At 50.7% G+C, this 18643-nt stretch overlaps 1 protein-coding gene across 2 annotated transcripts in view; it reads left to right on the top strand.

Annotated features, from left to right (window-relative positions):
* The window catches only part of ZC3H3 (zinc finger CCCH-type containing 3), a 273959-nt gene that overhangs the window by 239220 nt on the left and 16096 nt on the right, over window positions 1–18643 (top strand). Inside the window, exons 11-12 of one of the 2 annotated variants that reach the window (XR_014566778.1) lie at window positions 7439–7722; window positions 8328–8966. Coding sequence is in view for 1 of the 2 variants with exons in the window: in XM_083749076.1 (XP_083605202.1) it covers window positions 7439–7629 (191 nt within the window). In the remaining variant the exon portion in view is untranslated. Of the gene's footprint in view, window positions 1–7438; window positions 7723–8327; window positions 8967–18643 lie in introns of those variants that run through there. The other variant, XM_083749076.1, reaches the window with a different exon arrangement.

Genomic DNA, 18643 nt, shown 5'->3' with positions numbered 1-18643 from the left:
AAATAAGCAGCTATCCTATTTTTAAAAGACATCTGAAGGCAGCCCTGTTTAGGGAAGTTTTTACTATTTAATGCTGTATTGTTTTTAACACTCAGTTGGAAGCAGCCCAGAGTGGCTGGGGAAACTCAGCCAGATGAGCAGGGTATAAATAAATTATTATTATTATTATTATTATTATTATTATTATTATTATTATTATTTGCGATAGACGCAGGTGTGGGCAATTGGCTCTCTCCGTGGCACCTCTGACGTCTCTGCTGCCCAACCCACGGTCCCGGAGGCATAGCACAGTGAAACTGGGTGCGGGATATGGGCAGAGTGGCAGGTCGTTTATTTGAGGCGCGGTTGTGCATCCAGCGTACACCACACACCCCTTTTCCAAAATGAGCATGAGAGATGAGTGCGGAGAGCACACTCTTCCTTCGTCACCCTTCAACCCTGTGCAGTTCTGCCCAAGAGCTACCTCTGGGCAAGCGACTGGAGCGGGGACATCAGCCCTGCTTTTGCTATAAAAATGGCAGGACGCGGGCTTGTTCCGCTCCTTAACTGCTTAAGGAATGTAAAGTATTTTTCGCACTTCTGGAATCACAGAATTGTACAGTCCAAATCCGGTCCAACCTCTTGCGATGCAGGATGACTTCGGACGTTCTGCATTTGATCCATTCGTCTGGGGTTTGCCTCTTCTCTATTTTATGGTTTTATTTGCTTTTAAATGTCTGCCTTTCAAGGCATTTCCTTTAATGGAAAAATTAAGGAAAGGTCATCATTCTCTCGCCCTTCTGGATAACCTTTGCTTGATGTGCTTTGTCAACACCTTGTCTTAGAAGGAGACCTTTCTTTCAAAGCTCCTAACAGAGAGAGGGGTACTTAAGAACCGAAGACGAACCTGCTGTCATCCTGGACTCTCAGTGGCCAACGAGATACCTCTGGGAAACCTGCAATCAGGATTTGAACCCAAGACCTGAACTCTCCCTGCCTGTGGTTTCCAGTAACTAGCATTCAGCAGCATTTTTGCCTCTGACTCTGGAGGCAGAGCAGAGCCATCCTGGCTAGTGGCCCTTGAGAGCCCACTCCTCTTCCAGTCCTCTTCTGAAGCCATCCAAGTGGATCTTCACTGCCTCCTGTGGCAGTGAGTTCCATAGTTAAACTGCTGGGAGACACCTGGCAGCTGCTGTTTCTCCCCTGCATTGTTACCCTTTGTCCTGCCTCCATTAACCAGTATAGGCCAACTTCCCCAGTGCCAAAAAGGACTTTGAATCAGGGGGTTCCTGCATTGGCCCGGCCCAGCATCGGCTCAACACTGACCCTGCTCACCAGTTAACACCCATCTGTTCTGGCCCCACAGAACGTGCACCAGCATGCCTTGATCAGTCCTGTTTGTTGTGCAATGATAACGAAGCAAGTGCTGATTTGTTATTGTTATGTATTAAATTTGTTAGTCACCTTATCTTGCCCAAAGCTACCCAGAGCAACTTGCAAGTTGTGGTCCTTCCTTTTGAGGAGAGAGAGCAGAGAGTGCACAAGTACCGTCCTCTTCTTAATGTGTGTTTGGAGAGTCAATCCCCGTTCAGCTCATTGGTCTTATTCATTCATTTCTCCCATTTGCACCTCTCCTTTCCCCCTCCAAGGAGCTCAAGGAGGCAAATGTTTAACCCCCTCTTTCCCTCTCCTCATTTCATCCTCACAACGCCCCTGCGAGGCGGGTTCGGCCGAGAGCAGACACACAACAGTGAGTTTCTTCACAGCCAAATAAGCATTTGAAGCCTGGTCTCCTAGGTCCTAGTCCAACAAACTGACCACTAGGCAACCCTGTCCTTAAAGGTAAAGGGACCCCTGATCATTAGGTCCAGTCATGGCCGACTCTGGGGTTGGGGCGCTCATCTCGCTATATTGGCCGAGGGAGCCGGCATCAAAAAATTATGCAGCGCAAAAGCGGGGGGGGGGGGCTCTGAGCTGTTCATCTAGGCCAGCTGTGCTGGCTGGGGCTGGTGGCAGCTGCCTCCCAGAACATTTGGCGGGTGCCCTGGTTGGCCAGGGCAGAACTAGGCAGAGATTTCCCCCATACTCACGAGGTGTGAGCATCTCCTTAAAGCAATCCTTCCAGCATGTTGCTAAAAATGCAAAGGCCAATAGTTCTTTATACAGTATATATAAGGTAAAGGGACCCCTGACCATTAGGTCCAGTCGTGACCGACTCTGGGGTTGCGGTGCTCATCTCGCTTTACTGGCCGAGGGAGCTGGTGTACAGCTTCCGGGTCATGTGGCCAGCATGACTAAGCCGCTTCTGGCAAACCAGAGCAGCGCACGGAAATGCCGTTTACCTTCCCACCAGAGCGGTACCTATTTATCTACTTGCACTGGTGTGCTTTTGAACTTCTAGGTTGGCAGGAGCAGGGACCGAGCAACGGGAGCTCACCCCGTCGCGGCGATTCGAACCGCCGACCTTCTGATCGGCAAGTCCTAGGGTCTGTGGTTTAACCCACAGCGCCACCTGCGTCCCCTACACCTGAGTAAAGCCAACTAGGATCAGGCTGCACATGCATGGAGTTTAGAGGGTCGTGGCAGCTCAGCTGGTCCTCTGGGCGCCCCAGCCTCTCTCCCTCCCCAGTGAGCAACCTGGCTGGGTGTGGACCACAAAGTGGGGGCCATCTCTCTATATTGGTCCCTTGAGAATCCTCCTCTGAGAGCCCCCAGCCCTGCCTTGTATGGTAGCACTCAGGGCAGTGGATGCCATCGGGTCACAGACTTATCCAGGCTGACGAATAAACTTGGAATGCCAGCCAGCTTGCGTCCCCATGTGCCAATGAGGTGTAAAATACCTCCTTGCTCATTTTTAGGTAAGAATGCCAGGGGGGTGGGTGGGGTGTTCATGGGGTAGAGAGGAGATGGCCGCTGCGTTCCAGCCCCCCCCTTTTCCGGGAGAGGGAGGGTGGCTGCCAGACAAGAGGAGCTTTTAAATAGCAGGCTCCCTCTGTCTTTATTAGCCCTGCCAACAGAGACGTCAAACATGATAAAACATCACATTAGCCGGATTTGCTCAGAGGCACCAGAGCCTGTGGGATGGGACAGGCCTAGAGCCAATGTTTTTGGGGGGGGAGGCTGGGCAGGAGGAAGAGGGGAGGACACCTGTTAAGTACCAGCACTTAGGTGAGGAGCCTGCGAAACGAGGTGTGAAAGCACACGGCAGCGTGGTTTAGTGGTTAGAGCAGTGGTTCCCAAAGGGGGCAGCCCCACCCCGCCATCTGTCAGACTTCGAAAAGCTGCCTATTGCTGGTTCAAGTCTGCCAATTTCATGGAGTGAATGAAACTAAATAGTTTTAACTGGATTTTGAATAAATGCGCAATCAATTGTTTTACTGCTTCAAATTGTGTTATTGTGTTGTTATCTTCCTCAGTGGGTTGTGCAATGATGTTTGGTTTTTTTTACAGAGGAAGGGGCACAGCTTATTTTCAAAGATGGGTGCTCCGTTCCTTCGTGGGCTGATTTCTATTATTATTAATAATAATAATAATAATATGCAGCCCATCTGACAGGGTTGCCCCAGCCATTCTGGCTGGCGTAGTATGGGGCTCACACTATGCTTTACTATGGACATGCTGTGTGGTCTATTTGGCTTATGGGCCTCCCTTTTTATCTTTTAAAACAAAAATCAACCCTGCAGGGTTGTTGAGAAGACAAAAGCCAATAGGGCTTTGAAGTGCTTTGCAAATTGAAAGTCCTCTTCCTACAAATGTGGTCTTCCATGGGCTGGGCTGGGGAGACATTCTGAACCCCACTCAGGTCTAGGGCGATCTGTAGTCTTTACCAGGGCAACACGCTCCTACAATTCTCCCGGCTTCTGCCTACTGTGATTTTAATATTTACCTGCTTAATTCTGGCGGCCTTTGCACCAGAATTCTGTATCTCCCAGTAGCATTTTTTATTTATTTTCCATAACATGTTTTACAATAAAACATAGATTAAAAATGATCTGTTTTTTATTTACTTAAGTCATTTCTGTACCGCTGAATCGCTAGCATCTGTAAGTGGCGCACAGATAAATACACCACACAGGACAGAACCAATAAAACAAAAGAAGTTTATCAAACAAAAAAGCAGCAACTTCCTTAAAATGCCGGTTGAAACAATAAACTCTTTGGTTATGAGCCTGAAGTTCAGCAAGGAGGGTTCTTGTCTAATCTCAATCAGAAGCGCATCCCATAGACTTGGTCCCACAGCCTGAATGCCCTGCTTCAGGTAGTTAGGAACCTTGCATCTAATAATAATAATAATAATAAATAATAATAATAATAAAATTTATTTATACCCCGCCCTCCCCAGCCAAGACCGGGCTCAGAGTGGCTAACACCAGCTATAAAAACAATTGATTGAAATACAACTTAAAAACAAGATTAAAATACAAGATTAAAATGCAGCCTCATTTCAGTAGAAACTCAAATAAAAAACTTTTTTCTGAGCCAAGGGGGGGGGCCAAGAGAGACTCCCTCCCCCCCAAAAAAAAAGATCTCAGGGACCAAGGTGGGTACTTTCAGATGCTGTGCATAGCATGGAGAGTGGAGAAAGAGAAAAGGTGTGGGGTTTTTTGTCTCTCTCCTAACCCTAGAACTCAGGGACATCCAGTGAAGCTGAATGTTGGAAGACTCAGGAGAGATAAAAGAAAGTCCTTCATACAGAACATGGTTAACCTGCGGGACTCCCTGCCACAGGAGGCAGTGATAGCCTAGATGGTTTTAAAAGAGGAGTGGACAGTTTCATAGAGGAGAGGGTTATGGATGGCTACTTGCCTTTATGGCTCTGTCCTGCCTCCACAGCAATGCTTCTGAACACCAGTGCCCGGAAACCACGGGAGGGAGGGAGCTCTTGTGTTTGAATCCTGCTTGCTGGTTTCCTATTGAGGCATCTGGTTGGCCCCGTGAGAAGAGGAGGCTGGACTAGATGGGATCCAGCAGGTCTTGTTCATGTTCTTAAGTTAAGAAGAAGTTGACCTTAAAAAAAGTTCAAAATGTAAACAAAACCAACAGTTGATGATGATGATAGATAGATAGATGATCGATAGATAGATAGATAGAGGTGTGTATATATAGGTAAAGGTAAAAGGGACTCTTGACCATTAGGTCCAGTCATGGACGACTCTGGGGTTGCACATTCATCTCGCTCTATAGGCCGAGGGAGCCGGAGTTTGTCCGCAGACGGCTTCCGGGTCATGTGGCCAGCATGACTGAGCCGCTTCTGGCGAACCAGAGCAGCGCACGGAAACGCCGTTTACCTTCCCGCCGGAGCGGTACCTATTTATCTACTTGCATTTTGACGTGCTTTTGCACTGCTAAGTTGGCAGGAGCAGGGACCGGGTGACAGGAGCTCACCCCGTCGTGGCGATTCGAACCGCTGACCTTCTGATCGGCAAGTCCTAGCGTCAATGGTTTAGACCACAGCGTCACCCGCGTCCCGTTTGTGTGTGTGTGTGTATGTATGTATATATGTATATATATGCAATTTTATTATTTATGTGTACATATACAGTGGTGCCTCGCAAGACGAAATTAATTCGTTCCGCAAGTCTTTTCGTCTTGCGAGTTTTTCGTCTTGCGAAGCACGGTTTCCCATAGGAATGCATTGAAAATCAATCAATGCGTTCCTATGGAAACCGCCTTCAGACCAGGTTTGGGGACAGTCTGTCCCCCGACCTCTTCTGAAGGCCGACGTGGGGGGGCGAAAGTCTTTGCTTCCCCCCCCCTTCCCGGGACAGCGGAGACTTCTCCGCTGTCCGGGGCGATCTTAAAATGCTGGCGGGCGGCAGCGCTGCCGCCCGCCAGCATTTTAAAATCCCCCGGGAAGGCAGGCAGGGGGGACAAAGACTTTTGCCCCCCACCCGCCTTCAGAAGAGGTCCAGAGGGCTCTCCAAGCTGCGGATAGCAGCCTGCTGCCCCGCGCGAGGGGCGCTCTTAAGCAGAGCGCCCCTCGCGCGGCGCAGACATTCGCAGCTTGGGGAACCCTGCAGGACTTCCCCGCAGGGCTCTCCAAGCTGCGGATAGCAGCCTGCTGCCCCGCGCGAGGGGCGCTCTTAAGCAGAGCGCCCCTCGCGCGGCGCAGACATTCGCAGCTTGGGGAACCCTGCAGGACTTCCCCGCAGGGCTCTCCAAGCTGCGGATAGCAGCCTGCTGCTCCGCGCAAGGGGCGCTCTTAAGAAGAGCGCCCCTCGCGCGGCGCAGACATTCGCAGCTTGGGGAACCCTGCAGGACTTCCCCGCAGGGCTCTCCAAGCTGCGGATAGCAGCCTGCTGCTCCACGCGAGGGGCGCTCTTAAGAAGAGCGCCCCTCGCGCGGCGCAGACATTCGCAGCTTGGGGAACCCTGCAGGACTTCCCCGCAGGGCTCTCCAAGCTGCGGATAGCAGCCTGCTGCTCCGCGCAAGGGGCGCTCTTAAGAAGAGCGCCCCTCGCGCGGCGCAGACATTCGCAGCTTGGGGAACCCTGCAGGACTTCCCCGCAGGGCTCTCCAAGCTGCGGATAGCAGCCTGCTGCCCCGCGCGAGGGGCGCTCTTAAGCAGAGCGCCCCTCGCGCGGCGCAGACATTCGCAGCTTGGGGAACCCTGCAGGACTTCCCCGCAGGGCTCTCCAAGCTGCGGATAGCAGCCTGCTGCTCCGCGCGAGGGGCGCTCTTAAGAAGAGCGCCCCTCGCGCGGCGCAGACATTCGCCGCTTGGGGAACCCTGCAGGACTTCCCCGCAGGGCTCTCCAAGCGGCGAATGTCGGCCCCGCGCGAGGGGCGCTCTGCTTAAGAGCGCCCCTCGCGCGGGGCAGCAGGCTGCGCACCTTCCCCTCTGTTCCCGGACCTGTCCTGAAGGCTTGCGGTGGGAGGAGGGCTTTCCACCCCACCGCCAACATTCAGAATGCTGTTCTGAATGTGGCGGTGGGGAGGAAAAACCCTCCTCCCACCGCAAGCCCCGGGAACAGAGGAGAAGCGCTGCGCACCTTCCCCTCTGTTCCCGGACCTGTCCTGAAGGCTTGCAGTGGGAGGAGGGCTTTCCTCCCCACCGCCAACATTCAGAATGCTGTTCTGAATGTTGGCGGTGGGGAGGAAAAACCCTCCTCCCACCGCAAGCCCCTTTGCGCCTTCCCCTCTGTTCCCGGACCTCCCACCGCAAGCCTTAGGACAGGTCCGGGAACAGAGGAGAAGGCGCGCTGCGCTTCCCCACTGTCCCCGGAGATTTCCCTATGGGCTTTCGTCTTGCGAAGCAAGCCCATAGGGAAATTCGTCTTGCGAAGCCGCTAAAAAATCGGAAAACCCTTTCGTCTTGCGGGTTTTTCGTTTAGCGAGGCATTCGTCTTGCGGGGCACCACTGTATACCGTATATGTACACATAAATAATAAAATTGCATATTAAAATACATGGCAGCTTTACACATTGCATGAGCATTGATCGTTGTTTTTCTCCTTTAGGGAAGAGGAAGCTGAAGAAACGCCTGGGCCTTCGAGGGCAGAGCAGCGGGGAGACGTCTGGAGCCCCGAGACCCCCTCTTCGACCAGCAGGCTAACGAAGCTGCCCTCCTTCATCTCTCTCCAGTCGCCCCCCACATCCCCCTGCGAGGAAGACCGCAAGCCTGAGAGGGATAGGAGTGGGGAAGACGCAGGTACAAGCACGGCTTCTGGTCCTCAACTTTGATGGTCTGAGCAGCCGGAACCGTCTTCCGGCAAAATGTCAGTGTTCATAATGTGTTCAAGGGGTGTGTGCTGGTCTCGGGGGGGGGGGGCGTGACTGTGAGGCATGGTAAGAGTCCGGTCCTGGGTCGAGGGTCTGTCCACCAAGGGCCAAGCGGGGTCCAAAGCGAGGAGCTGGGCGTGGTCGGGAACTCTGGAAGGACAGGTCTGGGTCCGGGCAGAAGCAGGTATTCAACAACGTTGCTCCCGCAACCTGGGACCGGGCTGACTGGCCTTTATCTTCTCTGAGGCCAGGGGCGGTCCTGGCCCCCAGGAGACCCGCCTATCCTGGCCTTAAGGCGAGCACTCCTCCTGGGAGAAACCAGTTCCCTCCGCCTCTCTGCCCTGAGCCTCTGCAGTTCAGGAGAGGCTGGAGGGTTACTAGACCCAGGGGGAGGCTCACCTTCCCCTGACAGGGCTGGGAGAGGTGCACCTGTAGGCACTGTGTCCTCTATCACCTCCGGAGCCAGAGTGGAATCACCTGGTGCCTGCTCCTGAGGATCCGGCACAGGTACAGGTGCTTCAGATCCAAGGCCCTGCCCTAGCTCAGCCGGCCCTGGAGGCGGGGACTCCTGTGCAGGCTGGGATTCCTCCGGCACAGCCTCTGAATCAGACTCCCAGGCCAGCACAGAGTGTCTGGATTCTGCTTCCGGGGAAATGCAGGGCTTGCAGCTTGAAAAAAAATATTGGGCAAGCCCCACATAATCACAAGACGCAGCGCAAACACACCAGTTGAGTGGCAGCGCCCATCAACTGGGGCGGAGGGAATGGCCTCCTCAGATGTTTTATTGGGGCGGTGCGAAGGGACCTCAGCCCATAGCAACTGGCTCCCATGGCCTGCTGAATCAGGCCAATGTCCCCTCTAGTCCAGCGTCCTGCTCTCACAGTGGCTGAACAAGATCCAAGCACGAGATCGCTCTCCCCTCCTGCAGTTTCTGGTATTCAGAAGCGTCGCTGCCTCCAACTGTGGCGATACAACATAGTCGTCCTGGCGAGCAGCCATTGATAGCCCTCTATGTATTTCTGAAAATTTGTTAGGCTCTTGCAAGTGACGTGTGTTGCAAAATTGGATGGGGGGAAAGTGGGTTACCTTGCCACCAGAATCCGTTTTTGAAGTAGGAATTGAATTGAAATTGAAATACTTTATTGTCACTTGTACAACTTGTATACAGTGAGATTACACGAGCACCCCCCACTCAGTTCTCTTAGTCTTAATTCCCCTTGTTTACTGACGCACACCCACCAAACCTGAAAGTCCGTTGCCCTGTTGTTGTCTTTTCACTCAGCAGCCTAACAGCCCACGGATAGAAGCTGTTCTTTACCCTGTTGGTGTGACTAAGTATGCTTCCGTATCTTCTGCCCGAGGGCAGGAGATCAAGAAAGTGCCGGCCAGGGTGTGAATCATCCCTGAGAATTTTCCTCACTCTCCTGAGGCAACTTTCTCCTGCTATTTCATCCAGCGGATTCACGGGACAGCCCATAATATCTTGAGCTGTATTCACCACCTTCAGTAGGCACTTCCTATCAAGTGATGTCAAACCAGCGTCCCACACCGTGATGCAGTAGGAAAGGACACTTTCTATTGTTGACCGGTAGAAGGAGATCATCAAATGTTGATTGACATCGTTCTTTTGCAATACTCTGAGGAGATGGAGTGTCTCTTGGGCTTTCTTAACCACCTGGGTTGTATTGATTTTCCAAGTAAGGTCTTCACTGTGATAAACTCCTAGGAATTTAAAGGAAGAGACTCTCTCCACGCAGCCCTCCCTGATGCAATAGGGCTCTGTTTTCTTCAGGGACCACTAAATGTTTTTTGGGAGCTCACAGGCTGAGCGTGAAGGCAGGTCCCCCCCCCCCCGTGGTTTTTGGGGGTTTTTTTGCTTCTAGTTATCTCCCGCTTGGACTACTGCAACACGCTCTACGTGGTCCTACCTTTGAAGGTGACCCGGAAACTGCAATTAATCCAGAATGCGGCAGCTAGACTGGTGACTGGGAGTGGCCACCGGGACCACATAACACTGGTTCTGAGAGATCTGCATTGGCTCCCAGTACGTTTCCGAGCACAATTCAAAGTGTTGGTGCTGACCTTTAAAGCCCTGAACGGCCTCAAAGGCCCAGTAGACCTGAAGGAGCGTCTCCACCCCCATCGCTCAGCCCGGACACTGAGATCAAGCGCCGAGGGTCTTCTGGCGGTTCCCTCATTGCAAGAAGTGAGGTTACAGGGAACCAGACAGAGGGCCTTCTCGGTAGTGGCGCCCTCCCTGTGGAACGCCCTCCCTTCAGATGTGAAGGAAATAAGCAGCTATCCTATCTTTAAAAGACATCTGAAGGCAGCCCTGTTTAGGGAAGTTTTTAATATTTACCGCTGTACTCTTTTTAACACTTGATTGGGAGCCGCCCAGAGTGGTTGGGGAAACTCAGCCAGATGGGCGGGGTATAAATAATAAATTATTATTATTATTATTATTATTATTATTATTATTATTATTATTATTATTATTATTTGGAAAGAGAGGTTACCTCTGCAGATGGCGATTCCAGTGACCCTTCATGCCTAAGCCTTTGCAGAGAGTGCTTGGTTTTGCTGGGTCACTTCCGTTAGTAGCAGGCCACCCTGAGTCCCTTCTCTTCCCAGCTCTTTGCAAGGCCGGCCACAGGCAATCGTTCCAAGAGCCTTCTTTATCCTCTCTGTTCCTTCCCGCTGGGGGGCTCTGCAAACCCCTCCGCCTTCTCGTCGCCGTGGCGAGGGCAGAAGCGAAGCCTCCCGTTGCTGCGGTGCTAATCGTCCGCAGGTAATGCGGCTTTCCATATTTCACCTTCCAGTTAAATGGTTTGCGCCGGAGCAGTCGGTCCTCCCCGTGCTAATTGTAAGCGAGTGCACCAATGTCGGCCCTTCCAATCGAGTGCTAATTTAATTAGAAAGCACCCATTTTAGTTAATTTGTTCGAGAAGATCACTGCCGGCTCCTGGAGAGAACAGATGTTCCCCTCTCCCCCGATGAACATTCTGGGGTTTGTAAATGACTCCGCTCAGCCTTGTTTAGGAGAGAAAAGAGGATTTTATGGTGGCAAACGACCCTTTCTGTAAACATTTTACAGCTCTCTGCACGTTTGAGTGAGGATAAACCCCTGGCAACTCGGCGGGCTGCAAATTTGCGGCCATACGGCTATCATTTTATTGTCATATTTCACGGTCGTAACGTTAATGGAAGATGCTCGCACCAGTCTTTTTTAACAGCTCCGCTGAGCACGCTCAAAACACTTTCGCTTTGGAAAATTCATTGAGGTACAGCGCTCCAGTTTTTGTTTACCGCTTCCGCTTCTGCAGGAATAACTCTGCCAAGAGCCTCCTTTCCCTCCCTGCCAATGCACACACCTGTATCACGCCAGCGGGCCTCACCCTGGACTCACAGGTCTGGGCAACACGGGTTAAGAAGTGTTCAGAGAAGGGTGGCCAAGATGATAAGAGAATCTGGAAATTGATGAGGAACGGTTGAGGGAGTTGTAGATGTTTAACCTGGAGAAGGGAAGACAGAGAGATGATAGGACAGCCATCTTCAAATATCTCAAGGGCCGTCACATGGAAGATGGAGCAAGCTTGTTTTTTGCTGCTCCAGATGGGACAATCTGAACCAATGGATTCACATTGCAAGAAAGCCAGTTCCAATTAAACCTTAGGAACAACTTTCTGAGAGTGAGGGCTGTTTGACAGTGGAACAGACTCCCTTGGAATGGGGAAAGAGGTTTTTAAACAGGGTTTGGATGACCATATTATTTATTTATTGAATTTATGTACCACCTAATAATAATAATAATAATAATAATAATAATGATAATAATTTATATCCCGCCCTCCCCAGCCAAAGCCGGGCTCAGAGCGGCTAACAACACACAGCATTCTAAAATCAATTCATTCTAAAATCAATTCAAAATCAAATTAATGGCAACCATTGAGCTAGAGTTCTATGAGGATTACCGAAGGAGGGGGTCAGGCTGTGCCCTGGCCAAGGCCTGGTGGAACAGCTCTGTCTTGCAGGCCCTGCAGAAAGATGTCAAGTCCCGTAGGGCCCTGGTCTCTTGTGACAGAGCATTCCACCAGATCGGGGCCACAGCCGAAAAAGCCCAGGCTCTGGTTGAGGCCGTAGGTACGAGGGTCCTAGGCTGTATAGGGCTTTAAGGGTTAAAACCAGCACCTTAAACCTGACCCTGTACTCCACTGGGAGCCAGTGCAGGGGATCTCAGGGCAGTTCACATAACAACAACAACAACAACAACAACAACAACAACAACAACAATAATAATAATAATATATTATTTATACCCTGCCCATCTGGCTGGGTTTCCCCAGCCACTCTGGGCGGCTTCCAACAAAACACTAAAATACAATAACCTATTAAGCATTAAAAGCTTTCCTAAACAGGGCTGCCTTCAGATGTCTTCTAAACGTTTGGTAGTTCTTCTTCTCTTTGACATCTGCTGGGAGGGCGTTCCACAGGGTGGGTGCCACCACCGAGAAGGCCTTCTGCCTGGTTCCCTGTAACTTGGCTTCTCGCAGAGAGGGAACCGCCAGAAGGCCCTCGGGGCTGGACCTCAGTGTCCAGGCTGAACGATGGGGGTGGAGACGCTCCTTCATATATACTGGGCTGAGGCCGTTTAGGGCTTTCAAGGTCAGCACCAACACTTTGAATGGTGCTCAGAAACGTAATGGGAGCCAATGCAGATCTCTCAGAACTGGTGTTATGTGGTCTCGGCAGCTGCTCCCAGTCACCAGTCTGGCTGCCTCATTCTGGATTAGTTGTAGTTTCCGGGTCACCTTCAAAGGTAGCCCCGCATACAGTGCATTGCAGTAGTCCAAGCGGGAGATACCTAGAGTATGCACCACTCTGTCGAGGCAGTCCGCAGGCAGGTAGGGTCTCATCCTGCGTACCAGATGGAGCTGGTAAACAGCCACCCTGGACACAGAATTGACCTGCGTCTCTATGGACAGCTGTGAGTCCAAAATGACACCTAGGCTGTGCATCTGGTCCTTCAGGAGCACAGTTACCCCATTCAGGACTAGGGAGTCCCCCATAACCATCCACCCCGTCCCCCCAAAACTGTACTTCTGTATTGTCAGGATTCAACCTCAATCTGTTAGCCACCATCCATCCTCCAAAAAGGCTTAAAGAGACAAATGAAGGAGGAAAAACAGGGTGTGGAGAATAGAGAGTTTCGTGGCCAATAAGGTAAATTCCTGAACCCCTTGCCCCCTTCAAAGCTCTGCCCCACTTGTAGTGGTCTCAGCCTCCCAAGCTCTTTTGATTGATGGTGAGGACTAGAAACTTAATGAATCTAGCAGTGAATACCTTGCTATTCGGAATAGCTCATTGTAGATCCCAGACTTCACATTGGGATACCTGTAGCATGCAAGAGCAGCGCTGCTCTTGAGTATCCCTTTTACTGATCCCAGGGTTTCAGGGTTTCCCTGGCTCAACAACAGCACCCCTTGGGTTTATAATCATAGAATCAAGAGTAGACTTGGAAGGGACCCTGAGGGTCATCTAGTCCAACGCCCTGCAATGCAGGAATCTCAACTGAAGCATCCATGACAGATGGCCAGCCAACCTCTGCTTAAATACCTCCAAGGAAGGAATAGCATCATAGATCATATGGTTGCATAATTTATTCCCGGCGCAAGATTCTGGAGTTTTGTTTCCTCTCTGCAATGGGCTGTTGCGTCCCAGGCGCCATCTGCTTTTCGGTATTTGGGAGAGCGGCAAGCTGGTATCTCTGGGGCTCCGCTCTGCTGAAACAGATGCAGGGGAGGGACATAAAATGGGTGGGGGGACAGATGGGCAGGAGAGGGCAGGGGTTTGAATCTCATTCCTGTCTTATTTATTAATATGCCACCTTTTGGCCAAAAAAACCCCAAGGCGGCTCAGAAACAATGCAGATGCGAATACAAACTTATCAATGCACATGTGACAGAATGGAAATCAATAACGATCAAAATAAATCTTTACATTTCAGAAGCATCAAAATGCGTTCGTTTTCCTACCAGAAAGGCAAGTGATTATTCCCCACGAAACCAGCAGCTCCTCCTTTTAAGGGTTCCAGGTGGGGCAGGAGGGGGCAAGGCAGGTAGAATCGCTGCTGCCCCTGATAGTTCCAGCCGTCTCTATCCTGCAGCAATTCCTGTTAGCATCTGTGGGGATTTTGCAGCTGTTCTAGCAACAGCGTAGGCTTAGAGACATCCCCCCCCTCCCTAATTTCATGGAGGAATATTAAAATAATACCTCATTAAAGGTAAAGGGACCCCTGACCATTAGGTCCAGTCGTGGCCGACTCTGGGGTTGCGGCGCTCATCTCACTTTATTGGCCGAGGGAGCCGGCGTACAGCTTCTGAGTCATGTGGCCAGCATGACTAAGCCACTTCTGGCGAACCAGAGCAGCGCACGGAAACGCCGTTTACCTTCCCACCGGAGCGGTACCTATTTATCTACTTGCACTTTGACGTGCTTTCGAACTGCTGGGTTGGCAGGAGCAGGGACCGAGCAACGGGAGCTCACCCCGTCACGGGGATTCGAACCACCGACCTTCTGATCGGCAAGTCCTGGGCTCTCTGGTTTAACCCACAGTGACACCCGCGTCCCTAATACAAACAAAAATAGTAAGTAATATGCCAGGTTTTTAAGTTCACCAGGACTCTTGTTAAGGCAAAATGTTAAATAGGAAAAGTAAGTAAGTGGCACAGCTTCTTCCACAACTGCCTGCGTCCACAGCAATTCATGTTCAGAGTTTTTAGAAAAGCCCATTGATTGCAAGGAGACCTGTGGAGTCAGGAGTCGGCTGTCGGAGGCCTCAGATGTGCCGATTCATTTCAGCGAGGCAGGAAAAGGCCCCAGTGGGCTGAGCTCTCTGTCTCCGTCCTTCCGTGTGTGTTCTGACACACCCAGGCGCACCACTGCTTGCCTCCCTCCGTTTCCCAATTTCACACCACGGCCCAGTCCCCTCGTTGAGGCTCTGTCTCATCTGGCAAATCCACGCTGGCAAACCCATGCTCCATCAGGCGTGCAGAAACGAGTTAATTAAAAAGCATCACAAACTACTTTCATAATTGAGTTAACAAACCTCTAATATAATTGCTTTCCTAATGCAGAGTCTATCAAGCTGCAGGTAGCGTGTGCACATTCGTGGAGCGGCGGATGTCTTGTCTGTCTGTTCTTGCTTGCCTGCCCGCCAGCCCCTCCCTGGGCAGAAACTCCCCTGTCGGAAAACGCAGATTCTGCACTTAAGCACAAATTATTTGAGGTGGCTTGTGTGGCTTTCCTCAGGGTTGCTCAGAGTAGACCAACTGAAATTAACAGACCTACTTTAGTGATTCCATTCATTTCAGACTGTCTCTTAGTTTGTGCGCTTCTTGAATCTTTCTCAAATGTAGAATCTTTTTGGCAAAGAGCAGTGCAAAAGCAGAGATGTCCCTTTGCCAACAAAGGTCCGTATAGTTCAAGTTATGGCTTTCCCAGTCGTGATGTATGGAAGTGAGAGCTGGACCATAAAGAAGGGTGAGCGCCGAAAAATTGATGCTTTTGAATTCTGGTACTGGAGGAGACTCTGGAGAGTCCCATGGACTGCAAGAAGATCAAACCGATCCATTCTGAAGGAAATCAGCCCTGAGTGCTCCCTGGAAGGACAGATCCTGAAGCTGAGGCTCCAAGACTTTGGCCACCTCATGAGAAGAGAAGACTCCCTGGAAAAGACCCTGATGTTGGGAAAGATGGAGGGCACAAGGAGAAGGGGACGACAGAGGACGAGGTGGTTGGGACGGTGTTCTTGAAGCCACCAGCATGAGTTTGACCAAACTGCGGGAGGCAGTGGAAGGAGGAGGGCCTGGCGTGCGCTCTGGTCCAGGGGGTCACGATGAGTTGGACACGACTAAACGACTAAACAACAACAAGTGCATGGCAGGAGGAGGAATTGTGATTCCTGGAGAAGAAAGGACCCGGAGCCATGAAAACGCCCCCCACCCCCGGTGCAATGCTACTTTTTGCAGACATGGCTTGCAAACATTCAGGTTACCTCCAGAACTAGTAGGTCTTGGAACTAGTTTTCAAAAAAACGTAAGAGCCCTTCTGGACCAGGCCAATGGGCTTTCCATTCCAGTATCCTGTTCTCACCAGGTTCTCACCAGATGCTCATTATGGGAAGCCAGCAAACAGGATCTGAGCACAAGAGCCTTCTTCCTTCCTGTGGTTTCCAGCAACTGGTACTCAGAAGCATTGCTGCCTACAAATGTGGCAGCAAAGGAAGAAATAGCTGCGATTCTGAAGAATCGGAATTATTTTACAGGGGAAAACACATGCAAGAAGCTTGTGGGAAGTTTGCAAGCAGGGCCTGGTGCCAGAGCCATGTCCCATTGGCCCACGGGAGTCAAAGGTAGACTACCCTGACCCATGGAGGCTCTATCACGACTCATGACAATTTTTTTAACTTTCTGCCACCCCTCTTGCTCCCCAGCCAGCACTCATTCTGAATGCAACCTGTGCCTTCCCGTCCCCCAGGGAGCTCTTTGAGAATGTGCTTTCTGATTCTTCATTTGTGTGCCTCTAATTGTGTCTGCAGCGCACCCCCCCCCCCAATCATCTCCTCTATCCTTATTGATTTGTTGGCAACTTTCAAATCTGCCAAGCTTCCCGGATTTGGCGGGCCTGTGATCCTCACTTTTTCTGGATTAATCGTGGCACGGTCTTCAAAAGCTCTTTCCTCTTGCAACTCAGAGCCTTTGCATCCCTATACGCAAAGGGCATTAAAATCTCACTTGAGAGACTTGGAAATATTTCCTGTTCCAGTGGCTGCATCTGACAACCCCAGATTCACCGCCCTCCCACGCTAGTTATTTACTTGGCATCGGAGTCGCTGGGACTGAGATGCATCATAGAATCATAGAACTGGGGAGTTGGAAGGGACCCCAAGAGCTATCTAGTCCACCCCCACAATGCAGGAATCGCAGCTAAAGAATCCCTGACAGCTTTGAGGCTGGAGTGGAAGACTTAAGCTGAAAGGCAGCTCCCCACCACCGAAAACACAGGCAGGCAGTGAAGTTGCTCACTGGTATCAGGACAACAAAGAGGACAGAATGGACGGTGGTAGAAAGAAGTCACAAGGTGAGAAGCAGAATGGATGCCAAGCCTTTGAGCGAGCTGTCTCTATGCAAAGGCCACTTTGGAGAAGAAATCTGATAGAAGGATATGATACGGAGAAAGTGGGTAAAGAAAAGTTGTTATTCCTCTCTCATGGCAAGAACTTGTAGAAGTTTATATCCTGATGAATGACATGGAGAAAGTGCATAGAGAAAAGTCAGTCTCTGTCTCTCTCTCTCTCTCTCTCTCTCTCTCACACACACACACACACACCCCAAAACTCATAGACATAAAATAAAGCTGAAGACTGGAAGATTTAGGACAGAGAAGAGAAAGGACTTCTTCATGTAGCACATGGTTTAACTGTGGAACTCCCTCCCACAGGAGGCAGTGGAGGAGAGGATTCATAAAAGCAGCCCCTTTCTCCATCCCCAGCCAGCCAGCAAGACTGATGCAAATTAGAAGTGGTCCCAGCTGCAAAAAACACCCCGAGGGTGACTCTTGAATTGACCACCTGGTCACTACTATTTTTATTTTATTTTATTTTATTTTAGGATGAACGTTGTCCATAGACACACAGTGAGAGAAGGATTACAGATAGGTAGCCGTGTTGGTCTGCCATAGTCAAAACAAAATAAAAAAATTCCTTCCAGTAGCACCTTAAAGACCAACTAAGTTAGTTCTAGGTATGAGCTTTCGTGTGCATGCACACTTCTTCAGATACACTGAAACAGAAGTCACCAGACCCTTCTATATAGTGAGAAGGTGGGGAGGGGTATTACTCAGAAGGGTGGTGGGAATGGGTGATTGGCAGATAGCTGTGATGAGCCTGTGATGAGCACAGCTATCTGCCAATCACCCATTCCCACCACTCTTCTGAGTAATACCCCTCCCCACCTTCTCACTATATAGAAGGGTCTGGTGACTTCTGTTTCAGTGTATCTGAAGAAGTGTGCATGCACACGAAAGCTCATACCTAGAACTAACTTAGTTGGTCTTTAAGGTGCTACTGGAAGGAATTTTTTTATTTAGTGAGAGAAGGAAACTTTCTGCTGTCAAGAGGGGCACTTCCTCCTCTTACTTGCTGTTTCTCATTTGAAAGGCTGCTTTTCATTTACAAAGAGAGTTTTGCATTAGCTCACCCAGCTGTCCTGTGCGGGAGGATGCCATTCCCATTTTACAGGTTGGAAGCTGGGGCTGAGTAATTTGCTGACAGTTGCCCAGGTGCCCCCAGAAACAGAGGGCAGGTCTCTGGTGCCCGAACTGTGAATTTACAGAGCTGCAATGTAGTTGCATGTATATCTCTCTCTGTGTCCCCCCTTCCATCCCTCTCACTCTCAACAGGTTTGGGGCTCACTCTGGAAACTTTGCTCTGTCAGGCTTCTGGTCAGGTAGCTAAGCAGGAATCCTGTAAGCCAGAAGGGCAGGGCTGGAGCAGGGCAAGACCAAAGGCAGAAGAGGTTTCCAGGGAGACTGATCTCACCCAGCAGGGCTTCCCAGAAAGTGCTCTGAGTAGCGTTCAGTGTTCCATGTGTTCAGACCACGCAAGTGCGGAATATGTGTGTGAGAGCTAGAACCTTGACTTTTGATTTCGAGCAAACATGACGATTCCCAGGATCCCAAATTGCACCACATGGTGCATGCAGAAAGATGCCGTGAGCTTGCAGAAAGACGAATGGAAGTGAGGGGCCAGAACTGAGATCTACATTTCCTGACACATGGCAGCCAGAACTGGAGCCCCCTGGCCTCTAGGGAGAATGGTGGAACAGCATGAGAGGAGGCAGAGAAGACCCCTGACAAGCCAGTGTGGTGTAGTGGTTAAGAGCAGT

The sequence above is a fragment of the Podarcis gaigeae genome (genome assembly GCF_964106915.1).
Source record: "Podarcis gaigeae genome assembly, chromosome: 7".
Lineage (NCBI taxonomy): Eukaryota > Metazoa > Chordata > Lepidosauria > Squamata > Lacertidae > Podarcis > Podarcis gaigeae.
The sequence above is the reverse complement of the archived record's forward strand: the minus strand, read 5'-3'. Positions and strand labels throughout refer to the sequence as shown.